Source organism: Xenopus laevis, chromosome 8S (assembly GCF_017654675.1).
Source record: "Xenopus laevis strain J_2021 chromosome 8S, Xenopus_laevis_v10.1, whole genome shotgun sequence".
Classification (NCBI taxonomy): Eukaryota; Metazoa; Chordata; class Amphibia; order Anura; family Pipidae; genus Xenopus; species Xenopus laevis.
The window spans coordinates 15,731,173-15,746,892 of NC_054386.1; the positions used below are offsets into that span (position 1 = coordinate 15,731,173).

At 41.4% G+C, this 15,720-nt stretch overlaps 1 protein-coding gene across 3 annotated transcripts in view; it reads left to right on the forward strand.

Moving 5' to 3' along the window:
- map4k5.S (mitogen-activated protein kinase kinase kinase kinase 5 S homeolog) overlaps positions 1-8,473 on the forward strand; it is a 93,267-nt gene extending 84,794 nt beyond the window's left edge. For 2 of the 3 annotated variants that reach the window (XM_041574261.1, XM_041574262.1), the window contains 4 exons: positions 135-227; positions 1,805-1,875; positions 2,873-2,928; positions 5,187-6,995. In XM_041574261.1, coding sequence (XP_041430195.1) covers positions 135-227; positions 1,805-1,875; positions 2,873-2,928; positions 5,187-5,274 — 308 coding nt within the window. In that variant the 3' untranslated portion in view covers positions 5,275-6,995. 3 annotated transcript variants of the gene reach the window in all.
- The last annotated feature ends 7,247 nt before the right edge of the window (positions 8,474-15,720 follow it).

Consider the following 15,720-nt stretch of genomic DNA (forward strand, 5'->3'; position numbering starts at 1 on the left):
ACTACCAATCAATGTGCCCATTTAATGGTTTATTTCAAAGCAGCGCCTATATAACCGAGGCTACATACGGCCAAATCTACTTGAAAGAAATGTGTGATGTGAAATGGGATTTTTCTTTTTTCTTTTCTTTAAAGATTACGTGAAAATGGTAAACCTTCAGGGGAAACTAAAGTCAAACAGAAAACTGGCATCAGAACTGAGCTTTGAATTCCGCATTGAATCTGTAGGTAAGTGGGTCCCGTTGAAATATCGGAATTTTCCCCAAACGCAATGTTAGGGCTAGTCCACACGAGGAGATTCGGGGAGATTAGTCGCCTGGCGACTAATCGCCTCGTCTTTTGAGCGACAATCTCCCCGAACTGCCTCGGCGTTTTTCCCCATAGGCTACAATGCAAAGTCACCTGCGCTAATGCACACGCGGCGATGCGTTTTCAATAGTCGCCCGAAGTTGCCTCACTGACTAGTCCCATTAATCCAGGTCCTGGTATATCTCTAGAAATAAGCCAAATCAGATGGACTTGCTGTGTTTTTTTTCAACACTTAACTTCATGACATCCTTGCGGATTATAATAAACAAATTATGATGATCAGAGCAACATTCCAGAGGATATATTCCTGAAAAAATATCTTATTATTCTGAAAGCCAGTTGGATGACTGGTGAAACGTCTTCAAGAAAAGAAAACACAGCAAGTCCAGTGGATTTGACTTATTTCTACAGATATGTCAAAAAGCTTGGTTTATTTTTCACGTTTGTGTGGAGTGTTATACGGCAGCTGTGCACCTTTTGGACATGCTACAAATAATCAGAAATAATGCCAGGATTTTAGTCCGTTGCCATAGCACCTCCTGAAACTATTAAGAACCACAGACGCTAAACTGACAGTTTTGGGCAGATTTATCAAGGTTCGAAGTAAAAATTCGAATTAAAATTTTCTAGTTTTTTGGGGTTTTTTTTATGGCCAAAACTGGCAAATTAGACTAGGAAATTCTTAAAGTTTGATTCGAGTTTTTTTAAAAAATTTTTTTAATTCGATCTACGAGATTTATCATACACTGGCCCTTCAAGAACTCAAATTCAACTATTTGCCGCTTAAACCTGCCAAATTGCTGTTTTAGTCAATGGGAGACGTCCTGGGATGAATTTAGAGTTGTTTGAAGCCTTCCTGATGCAGCGAATCCGCTATTTTGGATTTGGCCGAACTCTCGAATCCTTCGCAAAATATTCAGCCGAATACTGAACCGAATCCGGATCCTAATTTGCATATGGGAAGGGGAAATTTTTTTTACTTCCTTGTTTTGTGACAAAAAGGCACACAGTTTCCCTCTTCCCCGCCCCTAATTTGCATATGCAAATTCGGATTCGGTATGGCCGGGTATAAGGATTCGGCAGAATCCGGCTGAAAAAGGCCGAATCCTGAACCGAATCCTAGATTCGGTGCATCGCTACTGACATTCGAGTTTTTGTTCAGAGAAAAAACTCAAATTCAGTTTTGGGGTCGATCCTATTTGAAAATTCTGTTTTTTTAATGAATTTCGATTGGTCGAATTTTCGAGTTCGTGGGTGTTTTAAAAAGACTGCCATGAATTCAAAATTCGACCCTTGATAAATCTGCCCCTTGTTTTATAACTGGCATTGTCTATCTGCGTGGTGTAAAAGTGCAGCCAGGTAATCGAGGGCTAAAGCAGTGCTGATACTACTTAACTTACTAATTAATCTACTTTTTGCACTCGTGCCAGTTGTAAACATTGTGCTAAAACCCAACCACAAACACTTGTTATCTGATGGCTTTGCTTTCCTTTCAGTGTGCCTTCAGGACAGTGTGCTCGCCTTCTGGAAGCATGGCATGCAGGGAAAGAACTTTAAATCAAATGAGGTATGTTTGCCTACAGGATAGATTTCATTGAATACTAGTATAGCTTCATAGTATATTCATTAAAATGACACCTACGTTTTTAGGAAAATGTGTATTTTTTTTAAAATTTCTTGTTGCTCAGGGGAGGATATTTCATTCTATTCCCTTCCCGTCACACAGTAGTGGTCTTTCTCTCAATCACTAGTAATGCTAAACAAGCCTGTAGCTTGGGAGCATGAGATTATATATTGTCATATGCAGAAGTCCTTACAATTGGGTTTTCTACAATAAAAAAAGAAAGAAATGCGGCATATTTGGTGAGACTGTCCCGCTGCCAAACGACCGTGGATACGGGTTTATTCCAGGGGTGTACCTGCAGGTGGAGCCAGAAGGTATAGGCAGGGCCTTATTTATATATAGACCCTTAGGGTGGCACGCTTTTGGGTCGGCCCTCAGGGTGCCTAGTTTTCTAGTTTTTTTTAAAAAAATTTTAAACCGTCCCCAGCCTCCGCCACGGATTTCCATAGGGAATCCGGTGACGGGGGTGAGAAGTAGGGGGTCGGAGCAAGAATGCGGAAGTAACGTCACGTGAACGGCACGCTGATATCACTTCCTCTGAATACGTCGCGTGACATCAGCGCAACAGCTCGTGATGTTAATGTGCACGACGTGGGAGCGTGTTTATGTTCGATGCCTAGGGCGGCGTCGGACCTAAATACAGCCCTGGTTATAGGGGCCCCATGAGGCCCTAATTTATATACAATTTCAGTATATATTGGCAAAACGGTGAACCTCTAGACATTTTGGGGGCCTGAAAAAGAAATTGCTGTGGGGCCCAGTAATCACTAAATACTCTGCTGGTTTATTCAATGATCATTAATACATATTCCATCCCACTGAGAGGACCACAATGAGGCCCTTTTAAACAAACTGATTGAAAAATGTATTATGCTGCTCATGACTTGATTGAGGACATTTTGCTGCTACATTTTTAATTTACTGCAATTCTCTGTTTTAGGTCACACAAGAGATTTCAGATGAATCCAGAGTTTTCCGCTTATTAGGATCAGACAGGTATGGCTACAGAAATGCAGACACACCTGAATCTACTCTATATGTTCTGGATGCGAATATGTTGCTCCATCTACAGGACATATGTTTTGTATGTACATGACACTAGGGATGCACCAGATCCAGGATTCGGGTCGGGATTCGGCCAGGATTCAGCCTTTTTAAGCAGGATTTGGCCTAATCCTTCTGCCCTATTGAATCCTAATTTGCATATGCAAATTAGGGGCAGGCAGGAAAATCACGTGACTTTTTGTCCCAAAACAAGGAAGTAAAACATTTTTCCCGTTCCCACCCCTAATTAGCATATGCCTATTAGGATTCGTTTCGGTATTCGGCCGAATCTTTCGGGGGTTCGGCCAAATCCAAAATAGTGGATCCGGGTGCATCCCTACAAGAGTCGAATTGAAATGCGTATTTTTGAGTTTTTTTTATGGTCAAAATGGTCATATTCGACTAGGGAGTTATTCAAATTGATTAGAGTTTTTCAAAAAATTAGACTTCGATTTTCGAGATTTATCATACACTGGCCCTTTAAGAATTCGACTATTTGCCGCCTACAGCTGAATTGCTGTATAAGTCAGTGGGAGACATCCAGGGATCAATTTGGAGGTGTTTGCAGCCTTCCTGACCTTCGAGTTTTTAAAGGATAAGTAAACCTTTAAAACAAGTGAATGTAAAATTGATGATTGTGATATTCTAAGCACTTTATTTACATTCATTATTTATTAAATTTTTATTCCAAGATATTAAGGGATACATGTACTGTTAAAGGGATACTGTCATGGAAAAACATGTTTTTTTCCAAAACACATCAGTTAATAATGCTGCTCCAGCAGACTTCTGAACTGAAATCCATTTCTCAAAAGAAGAAACAGATTTTTTTTTATTATTCAATTTTGGTGGTCAGACTGGTGGGAAAATGGGCAGCAGGTGGCACTGTTGTAGCAAAATTCATTCATATTAAAGGGATACTGTCATGGGAAAACATGTTTTTTTCAAAATGCATCAGTTAATAGTGTTGCTCCAGCAGAATTCTGCACTGAAATCCAATTCTCAAAAGAGCAAACAGATTTTGTTATATTCAATTTTGAAATCTGACATGTTGCTAGATATATTGTCAGTTTCCCAGCTGCCCTAGTCATGTGACTTGTGCCTGCACTTTAGGACAAAACTACTTTCTGGCAGGCTGTTATTTCACCTACTTAATGTAACTGAATCAGTCTCAGTGGGACTTGGCTTTTACTATTGAGTGCTGTTCTTAGATCTACCAGGCAGCTGTTATATTGTGTTAGGGAGCTGCTTTCTGGTTACCTTCCCATTGTTCTGTTGTTAGGCTGCTGAGGGGGAGGGGGTGATATCACTCCAACTTGCAGTACAGCATTAAAGAGTGATTGAAGTTTATCAGAGCACAAGTCACATGACTTGGGGCAGCTGGGAAATTGACAATATGTCTAGCCCCATGTCAGATTTCAAAATTGAATATAACAAAATCTGTTTGCTCTTTTGAAAAATGGATTTCAGTGCAGAATTCTGCTGGAGCAGCACTATTAACTGATTCATTTTGAAAAAAACATATTTTCCCATGACAGTATCCCTTTAATATGAATGAATTGTGTTACAACAGCACCACCTGCTGCCCATTTTCCCACCAGTCTGACCACCAAGTAGTCAAGGAAGTTGTCAGGAGAAAGAAAGAGGCTGCTCTGATGTTCTTCTGCTTAGAAGAATTAGAAACCTTTCTCGTATCATCCCTAAGCAGAAGAACATCAGAACAGCCTCTTTCTTTCTCCTGACAACTTCCTTGACTACTTGGTGGTCAGACTGGTGGGAAAATGACCAGCAGGTGGTGCTGTTGTAACAAAATTCATTCATATTAACAGTACATGTATCCCTTAATATCTTGGAATTAAAAGAAAGTAAATAATGAATGTAAATTACAAAAGTGCTTAGAATACCCCCAGCGTCCATTTCACATTCTTATTTGAAAGGTTTACTTATCCTTTAAAATTCTAATCGAATTCGATTCGAGTTTTCACGTCGATCCTATTCACCCGATTTTTATAATAAATTTCGATTGGTCGAATTTTGAGTTCATGGGAGTTTAAAAAAAAAAAAAATTTACATGAATTCGAAATTCGACCCTTGATAAATGTGCCTCCATGTGTCTGCCAGACCAGTTTTCTGTGCAATGTTCAGTTATGTGGGATATATGGCGTGGGATTGGCACTGTATTTCAATTACCCGTTCCTTTTCCGTTACAGAGTGGTGGTGCTGGAAAGTCGTCCGACAATGAATCCGACGGCACACAGTAACCTGTACATCTTGGCTGGCCACGAAAACAGCTACTAGCCGCCTCTTTGCAGCTCGCCAAAAACGACATAGGAATCTAAATTCCAACATAAACGTTCCCTTGCTGGGACCTGTGCAAGGTGGATTTTGCTTTGACTGTTATTTTTATTCACGTATTGGTATTATTGGGGAAAAGGTTGTGTTTTTAACATTTTGTGCGGCTGGAAACGGCTACAGTTCCTGTCACCACTGTGTGGTGTTGGTTTTATTGGTTGCTTAATAACAAGCTGTGACATTTACCCTTTGTAATGGTCGGTGCCAAAAGTTGGAGGGCGCAGCCATGCTGAAAACAATAAGGGGTGCCTTGATTTACTCAGCCGTCTTGCAGTTGGTCTAGGGGATGCGAAAACCATAATGGCACTTTGTGTTGATATTCTATATCTTTGTTGAATGCTGCATTGCCACTTACTTTATCCCGAGTATATTTTCTGTGGTATAGTGTATATGTTGCAACTCAGTGCCAACAACACGTGCCCCAGCCCTGCTGTTCCTTTTCAGCACATGCTTCTAGTTCTTTATGCGGATGTGATATTTAGGGGCAGATTTATCAAGGGTTGAATTGAAAATTCTAATTTTTAAATTCCAATTTCGAGTTTATTTTAGTGTAATTCGACTAGGGAATAGTCTAAATTCGATTAGAATTTAAAAAAAAATGCAAATTCGAATTTTTACATTTATTATGTCTTGTCCCTTTAAGAATTCGACTATTTGCCCTCTAAAACCCGCCGAATTTGTGGTTTAGCCTATCGGGGACCTCCTACAATCAATTTGGAGTCATTTAATGGACTTTTTGGAAAAAAAAATATATATTTTTAAAATTTTGATTACAAATTAGATTAAAAAATTTTTTAAAGTATGAAATATTTTTTTGGGGTGAAACCTCGTATCGAATTCGATCAATTTGAAATTGCAGCTTGGTCCTATTCAACCGTTTTTTAAAAAAAATCGATTTTTTTTCTTTTTAAGAAATTACGATTGGTCTTTTTTTTCCTTATTTCGAGTTTATGGGAGTTGATGGGAGTTTTTAGAAACTCCCATAAACTCGAAATTCGACCCTTGATAAATCTGCCCCTTAAAGTAATTTTCATTAGTTATTTGAGGGATATAGTTTTTCCGCATTAACGCCTTCGTATCTGGGCTCCAAATCATAACCAGCATATTGGTACAAGCTCTATTCAATCGCTGCACCCAGTGTCGGACCCGGCGGGAAACCGGGAAAAAACCTGGTGGGCCCCGGGCTGTTGTGGATCCCGCAGGCCCAGATCCGCTTCTTAGTGGCCCGACCCCTCTTTGTTGGGGTCATGTTGAAATAAAAAATTTAAGGACAAACGCGGCGCTCCAGAGCGTTGAGGGGGGCCCTTAGGCAGTAGCCCCGGTGGGCCCCAAGCACCCCAGTCCGACCCTGGCTGCACCCAGGGAGATTAACTGCCTCTTTGCTTCCATATGCCGAGTAATGACACTACACACCCATGTTTGTTCACATCTAGTCTGAATGTGCCTGTTAGACTCTTCTGTAAAATACAACTTTGACCTTTATTTATTAATCTATGGCTTGAGTGGGTAACATATCTGCATAGGAAAGGCTTTTGCAGACTGCATTTGTATGTGTTGTTTGTTTGTACAGGAAAGAGTTCTTAAGTTCTTTTCCTTTTTTTACTCCAGCCAATGGCTGGTGTCCCTTTTTTTTTTTTTTAACTCTGCTTTAAAGGAGAAGGAAAGCTACGGAGGCATTTTATTGCCAATAGATTAGCTGCAATAGTGCAAGCTAGAATGCTATATTTATTCTGTAGAATGTTTTACCATACCTGAGTAAAAATCTTTAGAAGCTCTCTGTTTGTTTAGGATAGGAGCTGCCATATTAGATTGTCATGACATCACTTCCTGCCTGAGTCTCTCCCTGCTCACGTATAGCTCTGGGCTGAGATTACAGCAGAGAATGGAGGGGGAGAAGGAAGAGGAGCAAACTGAGCATGCTCACGCCCGGGGCAATGAGGTTTAAGCTGAAGACAGGAAGTCTGATACAGAAGCCCATGAGTACACAATAGAAGGAAAGAAATGCTGTGTTTCTTTTGACAGAGGACTCAGAGCAGCGTTACTTTGAGGGTTTACTGGTGTATTTATATAGACCTTTCTGATAAGGCTTACTTAGTTTTAACCTTTCCTTCTCCTGTAAGTAAGCCTTATCAGAAAGGTCTATATAAATACACCAGTAAACCCTCAAAGTAATGCTGCTCTGAGTCCTCTGTCAAAAGAAATACAGCATTGCTTTCCTTCTATTGTGTACTCATGGGCTTCTGTATCAGACTTCCTGTTTTCAGCATAAACTTCCAGGGCTAGGGCTTGAGCATGCTCAGTTTGCTCCTCTCCCCCTCTCTCCCGTAATCTGAGCCCAGAGCTATAAGTGAGCAGTGAGAGACTCAGACAGCAAGTGATGTCACACCAAGCTAATATGGCAGCTGCTATCCCAAACAAACCGAGAGCTTCTAGAGCTGGTTACTCAGGTATGGTAAAGCATTCTGCAGAATAAATATAGTGTTCTAGCTTGCACTATTGTGGCTCATCGATTGGCAATAAACAGCCTCTGAAGCTTTCCTTCTTTAACGGTCAGGATAATTTTTAAGGGACTCTGGGCCCTCAGACTCAAAAGGGACATTTATTCAGATTAGGGGCCATAGTTCTGCCGAGACCCTCTCCCCTAATTCTGAGCCTGCTAACAATATCTGCTCATCCCGCTGTGTATTAAATGCTCTCATACTGCCCCGTGCTTAATATTGAACTGCCTGTGGGTACAATAAATTCTGCAGAACCAGAGCTTTAGGCAACACCACGTATTGTTATACAGCAGATTGTGTTTAGTATCTGTCCATATTAAAGTGCCTCTTTTTATATGTGTCATATTACCTTAATCAGCAGGAATTTCCTAGTCTTCTTTAAGGAAATCCAACCTGCTTTCTATATTTAATTACAACTCCCTTCAGCTGGCTAGGGATGCTGGGAGTTCTAGTTCGGCTGCAGCCTGACAGCCCTGTTGTGTTGCAGCTCAGTGGGATGTGTCTGTTACCTGAACCTTCGTACCAAAGTCTTTCTGAACATTCAGCAGCTGTGTGTTCCGTTTACCCTCTGACACCTGGTTTTATCATGTGTAACTTGATTTTGTTCAATGAGTAAATCTGAAATAAAATTGCTAATGTTTATATTCTGGAAGACTTCCTGCTTGCAGTTCTTTTATCAGAAATGTCACTAATAAATGGAAGCTGAGAAAAAGATGTAAATGATGGAGCAGAATATCCTGTAGAAGCTGTGCTCCCGTTTTTCTGCGTTCAGCCGCAGGGGAGCGCAGGAATAGATGCATTAAGTTCTTTTCAATGGGGCTGTACTCACACAGGCGCGTGTAGGCGCCGGACGCAGGTTGAGACGCAACATGCTGCATTTTTCCTGCGTCCAGCGCCTACACGCGCCTGTGTGAGTACAGCCCCATTGAAAAGAACTTAATGCGTCTATTCCTGCACTCCCCTGCGGCTGAACGCAGAAAAACGGAGCGCAGCTTCAACCGCTCGTCAGTAAGAGCCCTTAGTGAACCACTATTCAGTTGTACGAAATTAAATCAAATGTGAAAAACTGGCTTGTGATTTTGCTAATTTGAATGCATGTAACTGCTCAATCATGATTACTGGCAACACCAAATTGGTTGGATTAGCTCATTAAGCCTTAACAGTGTGTCCAATCATGAGAAAAGGTATTTAAGGTGGCCAATTGCAAGTTGTGCTTCTGTTTGACTCTCCTCTGAAGAGTGACAGCATGGGATCCTCAAAGCAACTCTCAAAAGATCTGAAAATAAAGATTGTTCAGAGTCATGGTTTAGGGGAAGGCTACAAAAAGCTATCTCAGAGGTTTAAACTGTCAGTTTCAACTGTAAGGAATGTAATCAAGAAATGGAAGGCCACAGGCACAGTTGCTGTAAAACCCAGGTCCACCCGGCCGGTTGCCGGTAAATTTGTAATACCCTTTAAAAAAGTCTCTTGGCCCGCCCTCAATTTGCTTAGAACTTACCCTTTTTTTCAGCCTTCTGGCCATCGCTCCGCCCCTTTTGCTGCATGTTGCTTGGCTCCACCACTTTTGTTCCCGCCCCCCCACCAGCCAGTAAAAACTTTTGGAAAAGGTGGCAACCCAAGGTGTGGCAGGCCAAGAAAAATACAGGAGCGGCATATGCGGAGGATTGTGAGAATGGTTACAGACAACAATATAAACTTTTCAAAGAGACTCACCACATAAAACAGGAGGCTCAGGTGCTCTGCCCCAAGTCTTCAGTATAAGGGTAGGACTCGACGAGCGATTTTGCCGCAATCCGACGCACTGCAACAAAACGCATTCGAATTGTCACATGCGACAAAAATAAGGCAAGAGATAGAATTGTCGCATGGTGACGCAGCATCTGCATTCGACAGTTGGATCGCGTCGGATCAATGCTGCGACACCATGCGACAATTCTATCTCTTGCCTCATTTTTGTTGCATGCGTTTTGTTGCAGCGCGTCAGATCACGACAAAATCGCTCGTCGAGTCCTACCCTTAGGGAGCGGACATCACCGTATTGTTTGTAGGGTAGGCACTCAAAGAGCAGTCCTCTAGCCAGCAGTAGTAAAAACAGGTCTTTATTGAAGTACAAGTGTGGATTACAGCCTTACGCGTTTCATGTTCTCACAACACTTAATCATAGGCGCTATGCATGATAGAAGAAGAACATTCTAAGAAAAACACCTGCTAAATACGGTCTCATTTGGTGGAGGTTCCATCATGCTGTGGGGCTGTGTGACTAGTTCAGGGACTGGGCCCTTGATGAATTCAACCCAATATGGGTGGGTCATACAGGGTCATTATGTACTATTTTTAATATGGTATTTGAATAAATTTGGGATTTTTAACAGATTGTGAGTCACCAGACATATATCTTGGATAAATGGTTACTCAATGTCTATTGAAGAACTGCTCTGTCGGCTTCAACCCTCCACCTATGGGACTTTTGCACCCAATAAAAGAAAGCTACAGATACAGAGGCACTAAACCATTCAAGGTAGGTTATTATAATAATAATACTTATCTCCCTTCATATACAGTTAAATATTGCACTTGTTTCAATTATAAACCAGTTCTGCCAGAAAGAAAAGTTGAAACTAGTAATTGTATAGTGTTCGCGTGTCTGTATCATTTGTTTGCAGTGGAACAACGCAAACGAGTTGGGGAAAAATGATAGATCTTATTCCAAAAGCAGAGAACTGTCTGAGGACAGGAGACAGAATTAAGGCCAATGACACTGTTCCAAATCTTTCTGAACATCGACGCAAGAGAAAAATCAAACACAGAGAGAGAAATGATTCAAATTCTGGAGAAAGAACCTTGATCAGCTGCCAGACAGTTTCAAGCTGACAGTCAGTCACAAGGTACAACTGATACACTTGTATCAAGGCACGATCTGTCCATCATTAGTGAAGCACAGTAGAGTCCTGCAGCGGGTCAGGTACCCACAAAAACCTGCGGTACCCTGTGGGTTGCGGGTAGAAGTTCCGGGTGCGGGTAAAGACGCGGGTCGGGCCGCAGGTCTTCTCAACAGCGATTTTTACTCCTTTCCTGATCACGCCTACTTCCGATGATGTCACTTCCAGTTTACAATGATAGCACTTCCTGGTTTACTCCTTTTTTTTCCTGATCACATTTACTTCTGATGACGTCACTTCCGGTTTACAATGCTACCACTTCCTGGTTTACTCCTTTTTTTCTGATCACAGTTATTTCCGATGATGTCACTTCCGGTTTACAATGATAGCACTTCCTGGTTTACTCCTTTTTTCTGATCACAGTTACTTCCAATGATGTCACTTCCGGTTTACAATGATAACACTTCCTGATTCTTGATGGTCAGCGGGTCCAGGTTGCAGATAAGGTACTTCCGGGTCGAGTCACAGGTCCAAGCGGGTAAGAATATGGGTTGCAGGTACGGGTTCCAAAAAATGGACCCGCGCAGGACTCTAATGCACAAGCCAGGAGTTTGCCAACTTGCCCATCAACCCAGAAAACCCTAATGGGACAGAGAAACAATCAGAACTAGTGTTCAAACAACTCACCTGAACAAACCAACATCCTCTAAGAGATTGCTTTGCTGTACTATGTGTGTGAATCATGAAAGCAAGACATTACTAAGGTATTTGAGAGCAACATTGAACTCCGTGCTGTAAAGCTGGTTCTCTGAAAGTAAGATTAACAAAAAGTTGATTGGTCGAATCAGAATAATATTCAGAACAGATATGTGAAAACTATAGGTGGGGGAGCTGGAGCAATTTGTAAAGAGAGTTGCTTGTTCAGAGTGTAGGAGAGATGTGTGCACTTGTTTCTCTCCTCCTCTCCTTTATTCTTGCTGTCAGGGCTTCCAGGTCTAGTTTTCAAAACCAGCCATAATCAGCTACAAAACCAGCCAAGAAGCACTTTAAAAGTAGCCCAAAAATAGCACAATATGTGCAGTGAAAAAAAAAGTATAAAAAATAAATGAATATATATAGAAATGTCTTTTCAAATTTTCCATGAAGGAAAATGGGACAGATTCGCCCGTCACCAGGGGTGTAAGTACAAAGGGGGGCCCAGGAGCTATAGGGACCCCATAAGGCGCTAATGAAAATCGTTTATTTACATGAAGCAGAGTTTTACATATGAGCTGTTTTATGCAATATCTTTTTATAGAGACTCCCATTGTTTGAGGGGTACATTGTGAGTGGGTCCCTAAGCTCAGTAAGCGACAGCAGCACAGAGCATGTGCAGTGAATCAGCAGAAAAGAAGATGGGGAGCTACTGGGGCATCTTTGGACACACAGATCTTTACTGCTAAAGGGATTTGGTTGCCTGGAGCTGGAACAGAAGCCCAAAACATTATGTACAACATTTCTTCCTACATAGTTAAACTTTCCTTCTCCTGTAAACTCAGTTTTCATTAGGACAATTTATTTTGAGTGGTGTGGGGCACGTGGTGGATTAATAGTGGTAAAAAGTTACTCCAATACCTATTTCTACTTTCTTCACTGTTCTTTCTAATTTCCAGAGCCATTGATGCTGATCATTGGGACTTATTACTTGTGCAGTAGGGAAACGGGGGGAAAAACTGGCAGGAAAATAAATTCTAAATGTTCCTTATAAATATCTTAACAGTAAACATTGCTGCCAGTTAATTTTATGGAGATTGAGCTCAGACGGGGATATATTGGAGAGCTGGAAAAAAGTTGAAAGTGGAGCAGTCACACAGTTTTTTGCTGCTGTAAGTAGAAGATCATGTTCTACCATTAGACCATGTTGTTAATACAGAGAATATGTTCCACGTACTGTAATTTATTCAAGACCACATAGAAACGCATGGTTCACTGCCCCTCCCCCCACATAACCAATAAGTAGAAATCTGGAATGATCTCGGCCAAATATTATCGCATCAATATAGAATGAAACACAAAATTCCATAATAATAATAATAATAAGACTGCTTTATTACATTGGTTAAGAACGCTGATACAAAGCCCAGTAAAAGGCCATGGATCAGGAAATAAAACGTGGCTTGTAGACATTTATACAAACACGAAGTCAGGTGAAACGTCCGTCTATCAGCGGGAAGAGTAACCAAACCTCACAAGTGCAGCAAGTGGCACATTAAACACTCAGCCTTGATGAAGGTCGTTGTTATTGTAACAGAAGTGGAGTAAGAACATGGCGGATTTATTACCCAACTGGAATAGACAAGCTGGTATGTAAATGGCATCAGTTTGCCAAATGTACTCATGCTGGAAAGCCATGCAGACTGACATATGGCTGTATCACAGCAAAGCAACCGATCATTTCAATAAATAGGTCACTGACCCACAGTCAAAGTATAAAGCAGAATTCATGGAAGTAGGGAGCTGTTTTCAGAGAGAAAAGAAATGAGCAAATGACTTTAGAAATCTGATTCATGGACAATGAACAATTAGGGGGTTATTTATTTAACTCCTAATGCCAAAAAACGGAAAAATTTGTGTTTGTTTACTATAAAATCTGAAGTTTTAGTGGAAAACAAAAAACCAGAGAAAAGTGTGAATCCGACTATTCAGCATCTCAGATCTGCCGAGGTTGCATATAAAGCTGGTCATAGACGCAAAGATCCAATCGGAGAAATCCTCGATTCGTACGATTTTTGGACCGTGTGTGGAGAGTCCCGACATTTTTCGTTCCACGGAGATCGGTCGTTTGTTCAAACGAACAGGTTAAAAGATTTCTCTCGGCTGCGGATAATATCTCTGCATGTATTGCCGCTCGTACGATTTTCAGTGGGAGACTGTCACTAGTTTAAGTCAATGGGAGAAGTCCAGAAGATATCCTGATCTGCACTGAGTTTTGTTTAGGGATGCATCAAATCCACTATTTTGGATTCAGCAGAACCCCCGAATCCTTGGCAAAAGATTCGACCGAATACCGAACCAAATCCGAATTTGCATATGCAAATTCGGATTCGGTTCGGCTGGGCAGAAGGATTTACCCTACTCCGAATTCTGCTGAAAAATCCAATCCTGGCCGAACCCCCGAACCAAATCCTGGATTCTGTGCATCCCTAATTTTGTACAATAATCCAAAGATTTTGTGGTTTTTGTGTGGAAAATCTAAACAATTAGTACGATTCATTTTTTTCACAATTTTTTCAGGGTTTATTTCCCCGCACAGGAAATTTTCAGGAAATCGTATTGATAAATAAACCTGTGTGGATTTGGTTGGAGTATTTTTCAGAAAATAATGAGAAATGATAAATGGGCCTCTTAAGGTGGCCATAGACGTACAGATATCGTACAAAACAAATTTTCATACGATATTCGGTGCGTGTATGGTGGGAAACGAGCCGCTCTATATCGGTCGGCTCATCAATCGGGCTGGATGGAAAATTTTGATTGGGCTCCTTTGAAGGCACCTAAACATCGCCCATTGTTAGTGCTGAATCGTCAGATACAGGTGGAATTCTATTGTTTCTATATGTATATCTGACGAATCAGCTCTACACGTGTGTATTGAAATGAACGATCTTTCTTGGAAAGATCTTTTCCAAGAAAGATTGTAATTGTTACGTCTATGGCCACTTTTAGTCTTGCTAGCCACAGAGGGCTCCACTGCTTGGGACTAGAGGGGAGCCTGCGCTGGCGATCACAAGAGATTTTCTGCTTAATAAATAACAAGAACACAGACTCGAGTGAACAAAAGTGCAGAGCTGGCAAATACGTCTAGTGCTTGGATAACTGATGCTACAGTAGTGCTTTCTTTTATATCTGCTCATGGCTGTGTCCATACAAAAAGTGTTGTTGTTTTTTAATAAGGAAACTGTACGTTTTATTGAAACAAGCAAAAGTCTCACTGGTTACAATGTAAATTCATGGAATGTAAAATTCAGACTCTGCCTCGGGGATATAATACTTAGAGGAATGCTAACACTTTATTTCAGTGTTGTTTAAAATGTTGCTGCTGCCCTTAATTATTCCCTTTGTCCCAAAACTTCAAATATAGTGCAGGGCTCAATGTGAGGCTCCAGTATAAACTGTTTCTACAGAAGCATCAGCCACAGCCATGTGTAAAGCAAATATGCTCAAAGTAGAGCCTGGGTATTAATGAACTGGGGGTTTCTCAAGGAGGCAGATTGAAAAATCAGAGCAGGGTTCATAAGGGCAGAGACACACGCTCCGATTCGGAGAGATTAGTCGTCCATTGACAAATCTTTTCTTCAGGCGACTAATCTCCCCGAACTGCCTCCCGCCGGCTAGAATCTAAATTGCCGGCTGGATGGCACTCGGAGCGATTCGTTTTCCAATGTCGTCCGAAGTTTACTCGTGAGGCAACTTCGGAAAACAAATCGCTCCAAGTGCCATCCAGCCGGCGAGTTAGATTCTAGCCGGCAGGAGGCAGTTCGGGGAGATTAGTCGCCCCGGAGAAGAGGAGATTTGTCTGGGCGACTAATCTCCCAGAATCTGAGTGTGTGTCTCTGCCCTAAGAAGAGGAAGAAGAAAACAGCAGCTTCTCCCAACACTGTCCTACCCTCAGTAAGATTTGTTTTTGTGATAACGAAGGTGAATCTGCTTGTGCCATTTATAGAGACCCGTAGCAGTTAAGGCGGGTTAACATCAGTCAAGTTCACTAAATCATACATTCAAGATTTTACCCTTTGATCCCAGGGAGGCAACTTATGAAGAGAAGCTGGCATCTGCCAGACCAAACAGAAAAAGGCACATCTGAAGAAGCTCCATACTCAACACTTATATTCCATCAGCTTTAGGTAGTGTTTGTCTGAGCGATCAATTGTATCCGAGGAGCAGGCATCACTTGTTGGCTGTTTAACCTCATGCAAACGTGAAGCTGCTCCAGACAACTGGAAGGGGTAAGATATTGGAATGATGACACACAAAAG